General features: G+C 42.8%; 1 protein-coding gene across 1 annotated transcript in view; it reads right to left on the bottom strand.

Annotated features, from left to right (window-relative positions):
* The window catches only part of SPIRE1 (spire type actin nucleation factor 1), a 472,800-nt gene that overhangs the window by 243,562 nt on the left and 215,392 nt on the right, over nucleotides 1-13,846 (bottom strand). Inside the window, exon 4 of the mRNA XM_029590957.1 lies at nucleotides 3,672-3,797. Within this exon, the coding sequence (XP_029446817.1) occupies nucleotides 3,672-3,797 (126 nt within the window). The remainder of the gene's footprint in view (nucleotides 1-3,671; nucleotides 3,798-13,846) is intronic.

Below are 13,846 nucleotides of genomic sequence, written 5' to 3'. Positions count from 1 at the left end.
AAAATTATTGGTAATAGAACCATAGGCCTTGCTGCGAGAGAGGGATGGGTTCTATTGCTCTTAACTGGAGAAGAAGGGAAACCTCCTACTCCAGAAGGACAGAATGGTCGGATACTATCCATGCTTGCAGAGGTGGTGAGTCCGGTGGAAGAGTAAAAGTTTAAGTGGTAACCCTGAGCAATGATTGCTAGCACCCATAGGTCTGTTGTGATTGATTGCCATATTCCGTGAAAGTGGCACAATCAACCTCCCACTGGTATGCTTGGCAGAGGAATCAGGCTGCTGCTCTCCAAATGTAAGTCAAAAACCTGAAGCAGGCCCCGGCTGGGGAGCTGCTTGCGGCTTTTGCTTTCGGGCCTGGCAAGGCTGAGGCTTTTGAGAAGGCCTCGTAGTTCGGGACCTTGCTGGTGGAGGATAGTACTTCCTTGGATGGAAGAATGACTTCTTAGAGTCCTTCCTGAAGGGCTTTCTTAAGGAGAAGTTGGAAGGTATCAATGAGAGCTGTTTAGGGGTCTCATGATGGTCCTTAAATTCAGCCATTATTTGCTGGATCTGTTCACCGAACAGACTGTCTCCTATACATGGCAGGTCAGACAGCCTGTCTTGTACTTCTGGCCGAAAGTCAGAAGATTTGAGCCAGGCCCATTGTCTTGCAGAAATGGCAGCTGCAGACAGACACTCTAGTAGAGGTGTCTAAGACATCGTAAGCTGTTCATATCTCATGCTTTCCTGCCTCAAGCCCCTTGTTGACAAGGATTTGAAGCTGTTGTTGGAATTGGTCAGGCAGGGTTTCAGAGAAGTCCTGTATCTGCTTGAAAATGACCCTATTGTATTGGGTCATATACAGCTGGTAAGCAGCAATTCTGGAGATGAGCATGGCCCCTTGGAACACTCGTCGACCAATATTGTCTAGGAACTTGTGTTCCTTAACAGGAGGGGTAGATGAGTGAGGCTTCGTCCTTTTTGCTTTCTTTTGAGCTGATTCACCCATCACTGAGTGGTGGTCGAGCTGAGATTTTTGAAAGCCGAGAGCTGATTGTACCAAATAGGTAGTTCAGCTTTTCTATGGACTGGGGCAACGGATCCAGGGTTTTCCCCAGTTCTTTTTGAGGAGGTCAAGAAGAACTTGATGAATGGGAATAGAAGTGATCATTTTAGGGGCATCCAGGAATTGGAGGAGCTCCATCATCTGCTGCCTATCATCCTGCTCAGTCTGAAGCTGAAAAGGGACCAACTCTGACATTTCCTTCACAAAATTAATGAAAGAAAGGTCCTCTGGAGGAGAACGCTTTCTACTTTCAGTAGGAGAGGGAGGTGAAGGTAAGTCATCGGTGTCTGTGGAAGTATCATCACCCCAGGTGTCATAAGGATCAGCAGGCTGACCTGTAGGACAAGAAGGGGATTGGATACCCGAAGGCCCCGGCTGAGGCTCCGAGAAAATCGAAGGAATCGCCAGGGGCACCGTGGATGGCCTGGAAGGCATCGGTGCCGGTATCAAAGGCATTGATGGCGCCGATGTGTGTATCGCCCCCAATGAATGAATCGGTGGCGAGGGACGAATTGGCATCGATGGCTGAGGCAGTACTCCCGAAGGAGGAATGCGGAATGGTGTTTCTCCTCCCGATGAAGCTGTCAACGGGGAGCGCACCGGAGCCATCGGAGACCCGAGAATCACCGGTGGAAGGGCCGTCATGAGCGCCTCCATCCGGGATAGCAGCGGGGCCAGCGCCGCTGTCATCGGGTCGGTGACCGGTTCCACTCTCGGTGCCGGTGTTGGTGCTGGAGGAACCTGGAGCCGTTGCATCGCCTTGTCGATGGCCTCCTGGACCAGCCGGTCCAGTTCTTCCCGGAGACCTGGAGCAAGCAGCCCCGGCTCCGTGACAGAAGAGGGAGGCTGAGGCACAGTCGGAGGGACCACCTTTACAGGCAGAATCGAGACTCCCAACCCCCAATTGGGTAAGGGTGGCCTCGATGTCCCGGTCGCAGGAATGGTCGGTGCCATTCCTGGATGGGGCTTCTTCGATGATGGCTCGGATGGTGGTGAGGTCGATGATTTCGCTCCCTCGACGGTCTAAGACTTACGATGCCGATGGCGATGTTTCTCCCTATGATCCCCTCGATCTTGAGGGGGAGAAACAGGAGTCGATGGCCGTGAAGACGTCGATGGCGGACGGACACTGGACGGTGGTCGATGCTGGTGCGACTTCGACGGTACCGGTTCCGATGAAGTCGATGCGATGGACGGCGTCGGGGTGTGAGCACGGAAGAGGAGTCCCATCTTCTCCATTCTGGCTTTGCGATGTTTTGGTGTCATGAGGGCACATTTGGTGCAAGTCAGGACATCATGCTCACTGCCTAAACACATTACACAGACCCCATGAGGGTCTGTGATAGACATGGTACGAGTACAGTCTGGGCACCGACGAAACCCCGACGCCATGGCCATCGAAAAAAATCGAGCCGTGGTACGGTCGATGGCCAGTAGGCCGCGAGTTCCAAACTCGATGGTAATCGATGAAAGACGGTAAAAAAAACTTACTGGAATACTGCGGCCTGAGAAAAGTTAGAGGAGGGACCCCTGTGAGGTGATATCTTGATAAACGGTGGTATATAAAAACCAATAAATAAATAAATAAATAAATAAATAAAATTAACTCCGTGAGGAAAATTCCTGTCAGGAATCTCTTCAGAGCTTCTAAACCGCTAGGCTACTGCTGTGCGGAAAAAAGAAGACTGAAGGGTGATCCCTGCTGGCTGCAGGGTTAGTGCCATGCTGGGCATGCCCAGTAGGGGCCAGTCAAAGTTCTGGAAACTTTGACAGAAGTTGTCCGTGATTGGGCTCCATCCTGATGATGTTACCCATATGTGAGGACTACCATCCTGCTTGTCCTGTGAGAAAACTAGGGATATGCAAGGAAAAATATTTTGAACTTTTTTTTTGTTTGGGAGATTGTTTATTTTTTTTCAATTTGTATTTTTTTTTTTACGTTTATTTCAGTTTGGGTTGCTTGCTGAACCACAATAAACACTGAATAAAATAAACCCAAGAGATAAAAAGAAATGGGCCCCTCTTTCCTTGATAGCACACTAAACTCCTTCTGCAAGAGTCTCTGATAAAGAAAGGAGCAGGACCTATCTCCAGTAGCTCTTGCCCCACAGAATTTCGTTCAAAAATGGCACTAGCACCATACAGCTATAGAACAAACTGGCTCTAGCCAGGACCCCCCCTTAGGTCAATGCCATTTTGCTTTATGGCTGTATGCTCTATGGCCATTTTCAAATGGGAGCTGGTGAGGAGGGAATGACTGGGAATCGGTCATGTCCCTTTCCTTCATTGGAGACCCCTGCAAAAGTGACAAGTGTGCTGCAGGGAGAGCACAGAGGAAGGAGTCAGTGGTAGTGGTATTTCTGCCTCCATTATATTTTCTTTCCAATGGCTTTCTCAAAGTCAATGAAAAAAAAACAAAACAGATTTTCAGGGAAGGAGGGGTGTTTTGTTTTCAACTAAAACAAAAAGAAAATACAAATGTTTTGTTGTGTTTTTCATTTCATTTAAAAACAAATGCACACCCCTAAATAAAACGTCTTTCATAGAGCTTGTTACCATACCGACAACCACACTACAGGATCTCTCAACAAGATTATGAATACAAACTACAGTAACCACTCACCTCTTTTGCACTTTTTATTTTGACCAGGAACATACGCAACTCCAGTGTTTCAGCAAATAGTGCCCGACAAACCGCCTGATAGTGACTAGGAGCGTCTGATGGCACTGGAAGATGTGAAGCGCAAAACTGTGGAAAACAACGCAAATTTTTTTTTAAATATTTGTATTAACATGCATTAAGTTCCATTTGCCAGTTCTTTATTGCAATATTTTACATGCAACTGTCAACCCAAGCAAAGCAGACTAGGAAGGAGATAGCGCAGTTTTAAAACAAGATGATGGGGGACAGCCGACAGTCGCTCAGCAGCACATGATTTGGAATGATGAATCTTTTAAGGATACTAAGAGAACAAGGAAACTAGGGCATCCCAGTATAGAGGTTGCAATAAATGCTAAAATGAATCAGGTGCCTTTAAGTAAAGAGCAAACAGTGCAGAAATATTTCAAATTATCCCTGTCAACTGACAAGCAAGTTGTTAATACAAGCAAAAAACATACTTTGAAATGTCTGCTTACAAATGCTAGAAATCTATAAAATAATATGGAGAGTTAGAGTGTATAGAACTGGATGAAGTGGTAGATATAACTGGAACCTCAGAGACCTGGTGGAAGGAGGATAACCAATGGGACACTAATACCAGGGTATAAATTATATCAAAATGACAGGATGTATCAAATTAGTGGAGGGGTAGCACTATATACTAAATAGGGTACTGAGTCAAAGAGGATAAAAGTTCTGAAGGAAACAAAATGCAATGTTGAATCTTTTTGGATAGAAAATCCAGGTGAAAAGGGGAATAAAATGGCAGTGGGGATGTATTACCGTCCACCTGGACAGAATGGACAGGCAGGCAGTGAAATGCTAAAAGAAATTAGGGAGGCTAGCAAAACCAGCAGCACAGTAATAATGAGGGATTTCAATTACAGCAGTATTGACTATGTGAATGTCACATCAGGACATGCTAGAGGTAAAATTCTTGGATAAAATAAATGACTGCTTCATAGAGCAGCTGGTACAAGAACCAACAAAAGGAGAAACTATTTTACACCTAGACCTTAGTGGAACACAGGATTTGGTGTGAGAGGTAACAGTGTTAGAGCCACTTAGCAACAGTGATCATACATAATCAAATTTGATTTAACTGGAAAGGAGGACACTAAAGAAGTCTACTGAAACAGAATTTAACTTTCAAAAAGGTGACTTTGATAAAATGAGGAAAATACTGAAAGGTGCAATTGCATAGGTTAAGACTTTTAGATTAGTAATGGATGTTGTTTAAAAATAGCATCTGGGAAACCCAGACCAGATGTATTCCATGCATTAGAAAAGGAGGAAAGAAGGCTAAACAACTACCAGCATGGTTAAAAGGCGAAGTGAGAGAGGCTAGAGTGAAAAAAGCACAGGGCAGTTCCCCAATACAATTTCTCCTTTCCTGTCAATGCCCCCCCACCCCCCAAAAGGTGCCACCTGGGATAATGCCTGTTAACAGAGCATTCTGAATGGTAAAATAACAGATTTGCTTAATCGGCACTCCCTATTCCTCTAATAGATGTCAGATAATTAAATCTCTGAATTGATCCAAAATCTGATGCTTCTGTCCCACAAATGAACTATCATCAACGGTACAAATGTAATTGAATAGAACAGAATATATATTTCTTGCATTTGGATACAGATATGCAATCTCAAAGAAAGAAGGAACTCAAAACTCAGTTCCTGTCCCTATTACACAGCAATAACTCATTTATTGCTTGTTTTAAAGAAAGTTACTGATGATTGAGTATATTTATGGATTTTTATAATCTGGCTTTTCAAACATACAAAATATCATCAAAAACATCGAGGTATAACATATCAAAGCTTCAATTATTATGAAAAATAGAATATAAATCAAATATACAAGTAAAAAATATTACTATAAATAAAAAAAATCAGTAAAAAATAGGTTTTATATCTTGTCAGTTTGCTATCAGATGACAATTCATTCTTTGAGGTGACAAAAAGGCAGTGGATGTGGCCAACCTGGACCTTGGTAAAGTTTTTGACACAGTTTCACACAGAAGACTGATAAACAAATCAGCCAATATGGCAGTAAGATAGAAAGTTGTTAAATGGGTGAGGAAGTGGTTAAGCAACAGAACTCAAAATAGGGCTGGATTTAAGATTGTGGTACTTGTCCCTCTGAAGATGTGCTGGCACATAGCACTATAGCAAGCAGAAGCTGGCTTCTTTTGGGTCTGGTTGTTTGGTGCCTTCAAAATCTGGTGTCTTAGGCAATTGCCTATGTCTAAATACAGGCCTGACTCAGACTCAGTCAAATGAGTGCACACTGGTAAAAGTTCTAGTTATCAGTGGGATACATCACAGCTTAAAGCTAATGCTGGTTCTTTTGAATATCTTTATTAGCTACATTGCAGAGACACATGATGAGAAAACCTACCTGTCTGGGCCAGCTTGGTGGCTCAGCCCTTTACACAGCTATGCACAAGGCCCCCAGTTTGATCTTCGAGTCGGGTCTTGTACTTCCCAAGTTAGCTAGGGATGCAGTGCTTACAGCTTCCTGGAGATGGGAGTCATAGTCACTAACAAAGGGTGACACCTACTAGCAGGGTCCATGACTGTAGGGTTCCGAAAGGAGCCCCCGTGCATGACAACCAGGTCAGGATAGCTACTGCAAAGGCTGGACGTCATGTGTTGGAAGGTGGAGGGAATATAAAATGGGGGTGGGGCAGGGGAAATTTCCAGGCTGTTGAAAATGAAAACATCTGGAGCTAGATCACAGTTCTGGTTCCAACTGAGCTGAAGACCCAAAGGAGGAGGAAGGAGCTGCTGGGTCCCAAAAAGCCTATTTGCAGATGGAACAAATTCATAATATGGTAGACTGTGGAAAAACTGGGTAAAATGAAAGAGGATAGGAAAAAACTGTAAAAATGATCAAAGGTTTAGAAACTGCTTCACTGCAAAAATTAGCAGCAGAACTGGCGAATTGCAAACCGTAAAGGAACATACAAGTAATCATCTCAAATGACCTGAAAGTTACCAGAGTATCAAGTGGGTGGGGAAAGCTAACTGTATGCTCGGGTTCATAAAAAGACTAACTATACTGGGGAAGTTAGGCACTAAAAAATTCAAAATTGTGCACACACCCCCTAAACAAGGATGTGCTTAAGTGAACTGAGGCCTGCAGCCATGCACATAGACTGAACAAAAGTGCAGGCCAAGCAACACAAAGATGGAGTCTCCAGCTACGTGATGATCTTGGCTACTTCATATGGGCCTGAGATTCACATAGAATGAGAAGAAACTGCGATTGTTCTTCCATATCAGACATCTGTTTGAACCTTACAATATGCTGGGACACAGAGGACACAAGAACTGTAAACATGTCCTTGGTGAAAACATATCTAGCTATGAAACAAGCTACAAAATGGGTATTGTTCAACACGTGTCCACTGATGATCTTCTTGAGAATATTCATATGTATCTGGACTCGTATGAATTCATTTGCATTCCTCCAATCCTGAGTCTATAGAAGGTGGTAACATCCAATCCCAACACTGCATCTTATGGAACTGAATATATAATGAGGTTCCTATCAGAGAAAAGGATTCTGAATTATACAGACTGTGGATTTTTCCCCATTGATTATTCCTGGGATTTTATTCTCTAGAGTTTAAAGACTGTGGATTTCTCTCTCTGGACTTTGACTGTTGCAGTTCACTACACCTGTGAAACTGCACATTTAAGACTGAGTCTTGTGCTGGGTATATCCTGCTTTGTAACCTGTGAGTAGATGTCTTACCAACTTATCCCTTGAACGAACTTTGATTAAAGCTAGGAACTTCTTTACCTTGTTCCTACCAGCATACCTCATGGCACCATCTGTGAGACCTCGGGGTTCTACCTTTCCTGTCATCCTCCAGTCGGGGATTTGCTGGATTTTCCCCCTTGGCATGCTGAGACAGGTCCTGGCTTTCTGCAGGAGAGTGACTCATCAACGGCTAAGGTTAAGATAAAACTGGCTTAATTTACTTTCAGCTGGGTTATTAGTTTGGTATTGTGTAATTGACAAGAGCAAGTTGACTTGGAGATAACTCATGAGTTCTGCTCATTTTTATAACACTGCTTTTAACAACTTTTAAACAAAATCCTGTATACTTATGCTGTTACAATAAAACTGATTGATTACTTCCCACAAGTGTAAGCAACTACTCCCTTCAAATTAATGAATTCGTATCCTAAGGTTATCAGTTAAACCTTTTAATCTACCCTACAATTCCACATCCAAAATGGAACTTCAATACTCATTGCACCATAAGAATAAAATTATTTTGTTTTGCAGATAGTGAAAATTTGTGTAGTAAATTAAGTAACTTGAAATAAACTTTTTTTTTGTGTAACCTCTGGTGTTTTTCTTTATTACTCTGCAGCCACTCCTCTTTTTCCCCTGACTCTCTCCCCACTCACCCAAAAGACATGATCTGTGGATCTATCTTTCCCTATCAGTGTGCTCCCCATCATTTCTCATTATGGCATCCTCTTCTCCCTTTTCCACATCAGGATGTCACCTCTCCCTATTTCCCTTCAGAGCATACTCCTCTCCTCTATCCCATTAGTCCCCACCTCCATTTCCCATAAAGGGACTCTTCTTCTCCATCAGATTCCCCCAAATTTTCTATCAGGGCACCTTCCTCTCCCCTTGCCCCATCAAGGCACCCTCCTTTCCTCTTTCCCAAACAGGTTCCCCCCCATTTCCATCAGGGCAGCCTACACCTCGCCCCATCATATTCCATTCCTCCCTTCAGGTCACCCTTCTTTCCCCTTCTCCATCAAGTTCCCCCATTTCCAACAGACTTCCCTCTCCCCCAGCCAGGAACAAATCAGGTTAGATTGCCTGTCCCACCGACACTCATCAGCACCACTCACTCTGAGCCATTCTGCTGCTGCTTTTGATCCTGCTCTTCCTTCCACTAATCTGACTACGGCTGCCCTGGTCAAGTTCGTCAACACCCCAGTGCCCCTTAACAGTGCACCTCCCTGGATCTTCCTCTGCCAGGTCTGCCTGCAAAAATGCCACTCCAACCATGCTGCAGCCACTTGAGCAACAGAATAGAGGAGTTGCACATTGAGAATACAGGAAGGAGCATGCAGCACCACTGATTGGCACCTGGCTGAACTGTCAATCAGCTGCTTACTGTCAGCCATATTCCTGCATCCGAGTCTTAGTGGTGCACAACTTTCATAGTTCTGTGCTTTCTTTCCTGCAGTCCAGTTGCACTTGCTTACAGAATTATACAGTTTTGCATAATTATGAGTACTGGAATAAATTATGTGCAGGTATAACTGCATAATTCCTCAGGGTGCAACCAAGAAGAAAAAAGAAGCAATACTGTTCCAATATAGGTCATCAGTGAGATTTCACTTTAAACACTATTTTCAGTTCTGGAAGCCATACCTGCTTAAGGACAGTGAAAGGACTGAAACTGTTTAAAAAAGAGCAACTAAAATAGTACAGGGCCTGCATCATAAATCCTAGGCAAACAGCCATAAGGAACTCAAAATGAATTCACTGGACATGAGAAGGGAAATGAGGGAATAAGCAAAGTTGTATATCTGTGACAGGTGTTCTCCATGGACAGAACATACAGCCACATGCAAAATGGATGAAAATAGACTGAGGGAGGTTGCATGGTAACATTAGCACAGGAAGTCCTGCATATGCCCAAAAGAGCATGTGCTCAAAAGCAGAATATAAATAAACATGATAAAAATAACAAAAGAATCCAGAACTTTCTGGACTAGAGGAGAAAAAGGACCAAATCATCACTCATCTTAGGTGACTGAAATGTCATGCTTGTCCATGAAGAATGATAGAAACAGAAAAATAATTAACGTGATTCAATAAAGTACAAGGAGGAGATATATTGCAAAGAAAAGAAATTTAGGAACAAGAGGGCATGGCAATGTTGAGCAGGTACAGAGGGTGATAGGTGGATGTGGGACTGCAATGGATAACAAAAATGAAGGTGGCAGAAATTCTGCATTAGAGCTGGTATGGAAACTTGTATGCTCGATCACCTGGAACAGCAGAAGGATTTAAGTAGAAAACAAAGGCGACACACACTGCAGTGGCATGGCGTTGCCAAGATCCTAAGAAGAGTAGACAAGGTTAACCAAACAAAAACAGTGCAATGCTTTTGTTAATATCCTACAGGCTGTCAGACATAGATATAAGATAGCTAACAGGTATCTTTAGACAGAAATGGATGGGCCAATTAGTTCTCCTCTGCTGACATCTACAATCGGCCGATACAGTAAAATCGCAGGAGAGTGGGCGAGCGCCCGCTCTCCTGTGCATGCGATACAGTATTTTAATTTATTAAAATTAGGGCCGGCGGTAAAAAGAGGCACTAGGGACACTAGCGCGTTCCTAGCGCCTCTTTTCAGACAGGAGCGGCAGCTGTCAGCGGGTTTGATAGCAGACGCTCAATTTTGCCGGCGTCTGTTCGAGCCTGCTGACAGCCACGGGTTTGGAAACCGGACGCCGTCAAAATTGAGCGTCCGGTTTTCAACCCGCGAGCCATGGGCTGATTTAAAATTTATTTTTTTTTTATTTTTCACTTTTTTTTTAACTTTCGGGACCTCCGACTTAATATCACCATGATATTAAGTTGGAGGGTGCACAGAGAAGCAGTTTTTACTGCTTTTCTGCGCACTTTCCCAGTGCCGGCAGAAATTAGCGGCTACCTTTGGGTAGGTGCTAATTTCTTAAAGTAAAATGTATGGCTTGGCTGCACATTTTACTTACTGTATCGCGCGGGAATACCTAATAGGGCCATCAACATGCATTTGCATGTTGCAGGCGCTATTAGGTTTGGGGGGGGTTGGATGCGCATTTTGGACGCGCTATTACCCCTTACTGAATAAGGGGTAAAGCTAGCGCGTCCAATCGCAAGTTAACAGTGCGCTCCACCGGAGCACACTGTACTGTATCGGCCTGAATGTTAGTATATGAAAAGCAATTAAATTGCAAAAAGAAAATGAGGGGATAAAAAGTGCTACATATTCCCCTTGGGATTTCATAACCAGGGTGGAAAAAATAAGGCCTCCAGTCTAAAACCTAACATTTTAAAAGTCCTGTATACCTTTTAAAATTTTACAATCTATCTAGTCCACTGATACTGAATGGGCGTCATAATTACATGCTTGGCATCGCGCAAATGACGTCCTCTATAGCAGCAGCCGGGGCCTCTTCTGATGATGCAAATGTGTGTTAGCATTGGTGGGCCTCATGTAATAATGTTTGCTATAGCAGCAGCAGCCATTGGGGCCTCTTATGACGATGTGGTGGGCCTCTTCAGATGACAGTGTCAGCAGCGGAGAAAGAAGGAGTGAATTACAGGAAAAACGCAGGCTAATGAACATGAGGCATGGCAATTTAAGGAAATAATTAGAATCTCTTCAGCAGTTAACAGCTAAAGGGAATCTGATCTTTTTTTTCTTTTAGTTGCTCATTAGCCCATGCCTATGATGAAAGGTCAGTTTGGTACAGCTGGTCATCTAGCTTAGGACTTCTTTACCTGACTGAGTAGACTTTCGGTTTTCTTTGTTTACTCTGATTTGTTCCTATCTCTGTCTTTGGTTATTATTGCCACTTTAACTGCTTACTTGCCCATTTTTAAGTGTTTTGGAGTGTAGATTTCACTACTGGTGCTACTTTCTTAAAATATTGCTAGATTTTTAAATTAAAGCTGTATTGGGAGGAGGAATAGCCTAGTGGTTAGAGCAGTGGACTATGAGCCAGGAGACCAGGGCTCGAGTCCAGCTGTCGCTCCTTGTGACCTTGGGCAAGACACTTTACCCTCCATTGCCTCAGGTACAAAAACTTAGATTGTAAGCCCTCTGGGTATAGAAAAATACCTACAGTACCTGAATGTAAACCAGTGTGATCTCAATTGAGATCAAATGTCGGTATATAAAAATAATTTTAAAAAAAAATTAATCTCTCTGTTATGACTGCTTTATTCCTTTCACTGTGTCATGGGGTTTTTAGTGCCACTTTAACTGCTTACTTGCTCATATCTCAATACATTGGGGTGTACATTTCATTGTTGTGCTGCATTCTTAAAATAAATCGCTGGAATTTCTTTGTTGTAGGTGCATCTTTATTTCTTATCTAAAATAAAGAGGTTTCAAACAGAGGAGCTCCAAAGAGGTCTGCCACTCCCCCTACTTGTTGAGCTGCAAGACAGATCTCCTCCTGCTACTTGTCAAATTCCAATAGTGACATCACTCTGGCCCCTGTTGCAGATTACAACTTGCAATGTAGCCCCAGCACAAAAAAAACTTTGCCCACTCCTGTTCTAAACTTGTGTGTCCTTGCCTGTGATGCAAAACAATCAAAGTTGTCCCCTTCATTTTAGTTTCAATTATACTCTGAGTTATGCAGTTCTGCTGTAAAAACACTGCAAGCAGTGCTTACTTTACTAAGTTTTCTAACATCTGAAAATGTCATCAAAATTTTAAGTCTATATACCTTATATCTTCCAATTCAGATACATCTAATAGGATAACAATGTTTATTTTCATAGAAACATAGAAATGACAGCAGAAAAAGACCAATCGGCCCATCAAGTCTGCCCAGCAAGCTCCCACACTTTCCCATACTTATCTGTTTCACCAACCACCAAGTTCAGGGCCCTTGTTGGTAACTGTTTGATTCAAATTTCCTGCCACCCCCTGCCATTGATGCAGAGAGTAATGTTGGAGTTGCATCAAAGGTGAGCATAAGGCTTAATGGTTACGGGTATTAACCGCCGCATCAAGCAAGTTACCATGCCTTGTTGGATGTTGTCTGAATGTACGGTATTTTCAGTTGTTCTACCTGTAAAAGGGAACATTATATCCCTGCTGCTTTGAGCTCCTCAGGGGAAAAATAAAAGCCAAACTTCAGTGATATTTTTGAGTAAATTTGCCTTGATAACGACTGATGAGCAGGTTCTCACAGCTACCTCTGAGCCCTTTTTGACTCAGTCAAGTCCAGTCTGAGACTGGGTAGCATACTTCTGGGTTGTATCTTTCTCCATGAGTTGCTGGCTTCCAAATCCCCTTTTGTCAGCTCAAGCACCAAATGAAGCTCCACAGATTCCATTTTCCTCAGATGTGTTCTCAGAGGGTTTTCTCTCCCCTTTTCTTCCCTACTACAGCTTTTCTAGGCTTGCATGCCTAGAAAGGAGGGGGGAGGCATAGAGCTTGGTCCATTCCTGCATGGGAGCTACACGGACTCCCTTTGACACTTCTGTTTCTCTTTTTTTCTCATCTCTGCCAAACTTTATTGGACAATGTTTTTCTTTCAGCTGGTATAGTTTTATTCAGGTTGCCAGTTTCTTCTGCCTTGTGTACGAGCTGTGGGGTATAATTAGGGCTTCTGATTTAAGGTGTTTATAAACTTAGGTATTTCCAACTAATTAGAGGTTCTTTGAGATAACAGAACAAATCAGTTTTCATTGGTGTTTTTGTGGCACATGTATGTTTTCCAGTTGAATCAAATACACACATTTGTGCACCTGAGAAGTCATTAACACAGAAAGTACACAAACACATTATGGTGGTTCTAAGGCAGGCAAAAGGAGGGATGAGAGCATGCCAGGGAAAGTGATATTTTTTCAGTGTTTATCCACTAAACATCTATTTTATTTATTTTTTCCATTGGGGCTATTTTATTGGGGTTTATTGGTTAAAACCTAAAATCAGAAGCCCTAGGGATATGCCACATTACAACAAATTAGGGAACCTGTGTTAAAAAAAAAAAAAAAGTTGCAACATGCAAAACATAAGAGAAAAATAAGTCAGTGGATCTGATAAAATATGCTATCTATCCCTCACACGCTGGGAAGCACCAAATTCAAACACATTCCATGATGGTTACCTTTACAGGGATAAGGGAATTTCAATATTTTAAAAGTTTTGGAATCTTAAAACAAGATATAGCAAAGTATTTTGGATTACTCTTACCCTTTGTAACAGACCTCAGACTGAAACCAGACTGAATCAGATTACATACGCTGTGCTGAACATTGCTTTATATTTCTTTTTTATATATGCTGCCCCTTGTGATGGTCCATATTACTAAGTAAACTTCTTTTGACAGTTTGTGCTCTCTATAGTTTTTTGTG

This window comes from Rhinatrema bivittatum, chromosome 2 (assembly GCF_901001135.1).
Source record: "Rhinatrema bivittatum chromosome 2, aRhiBiv1.1, whole genome shotgun sequence".
NCBI lineage: Eukaryota > Metazoa > Chordata > Amphibia > Gymnophiona > Rhinatrematidae > Rhinatrema > Rhinatrema bivittatum.
The sequence above is the reverse complement of the archived record's forward strand: the minus strand, read 5'-3'. Positions and strand labels throughout refer to the sequence as shown.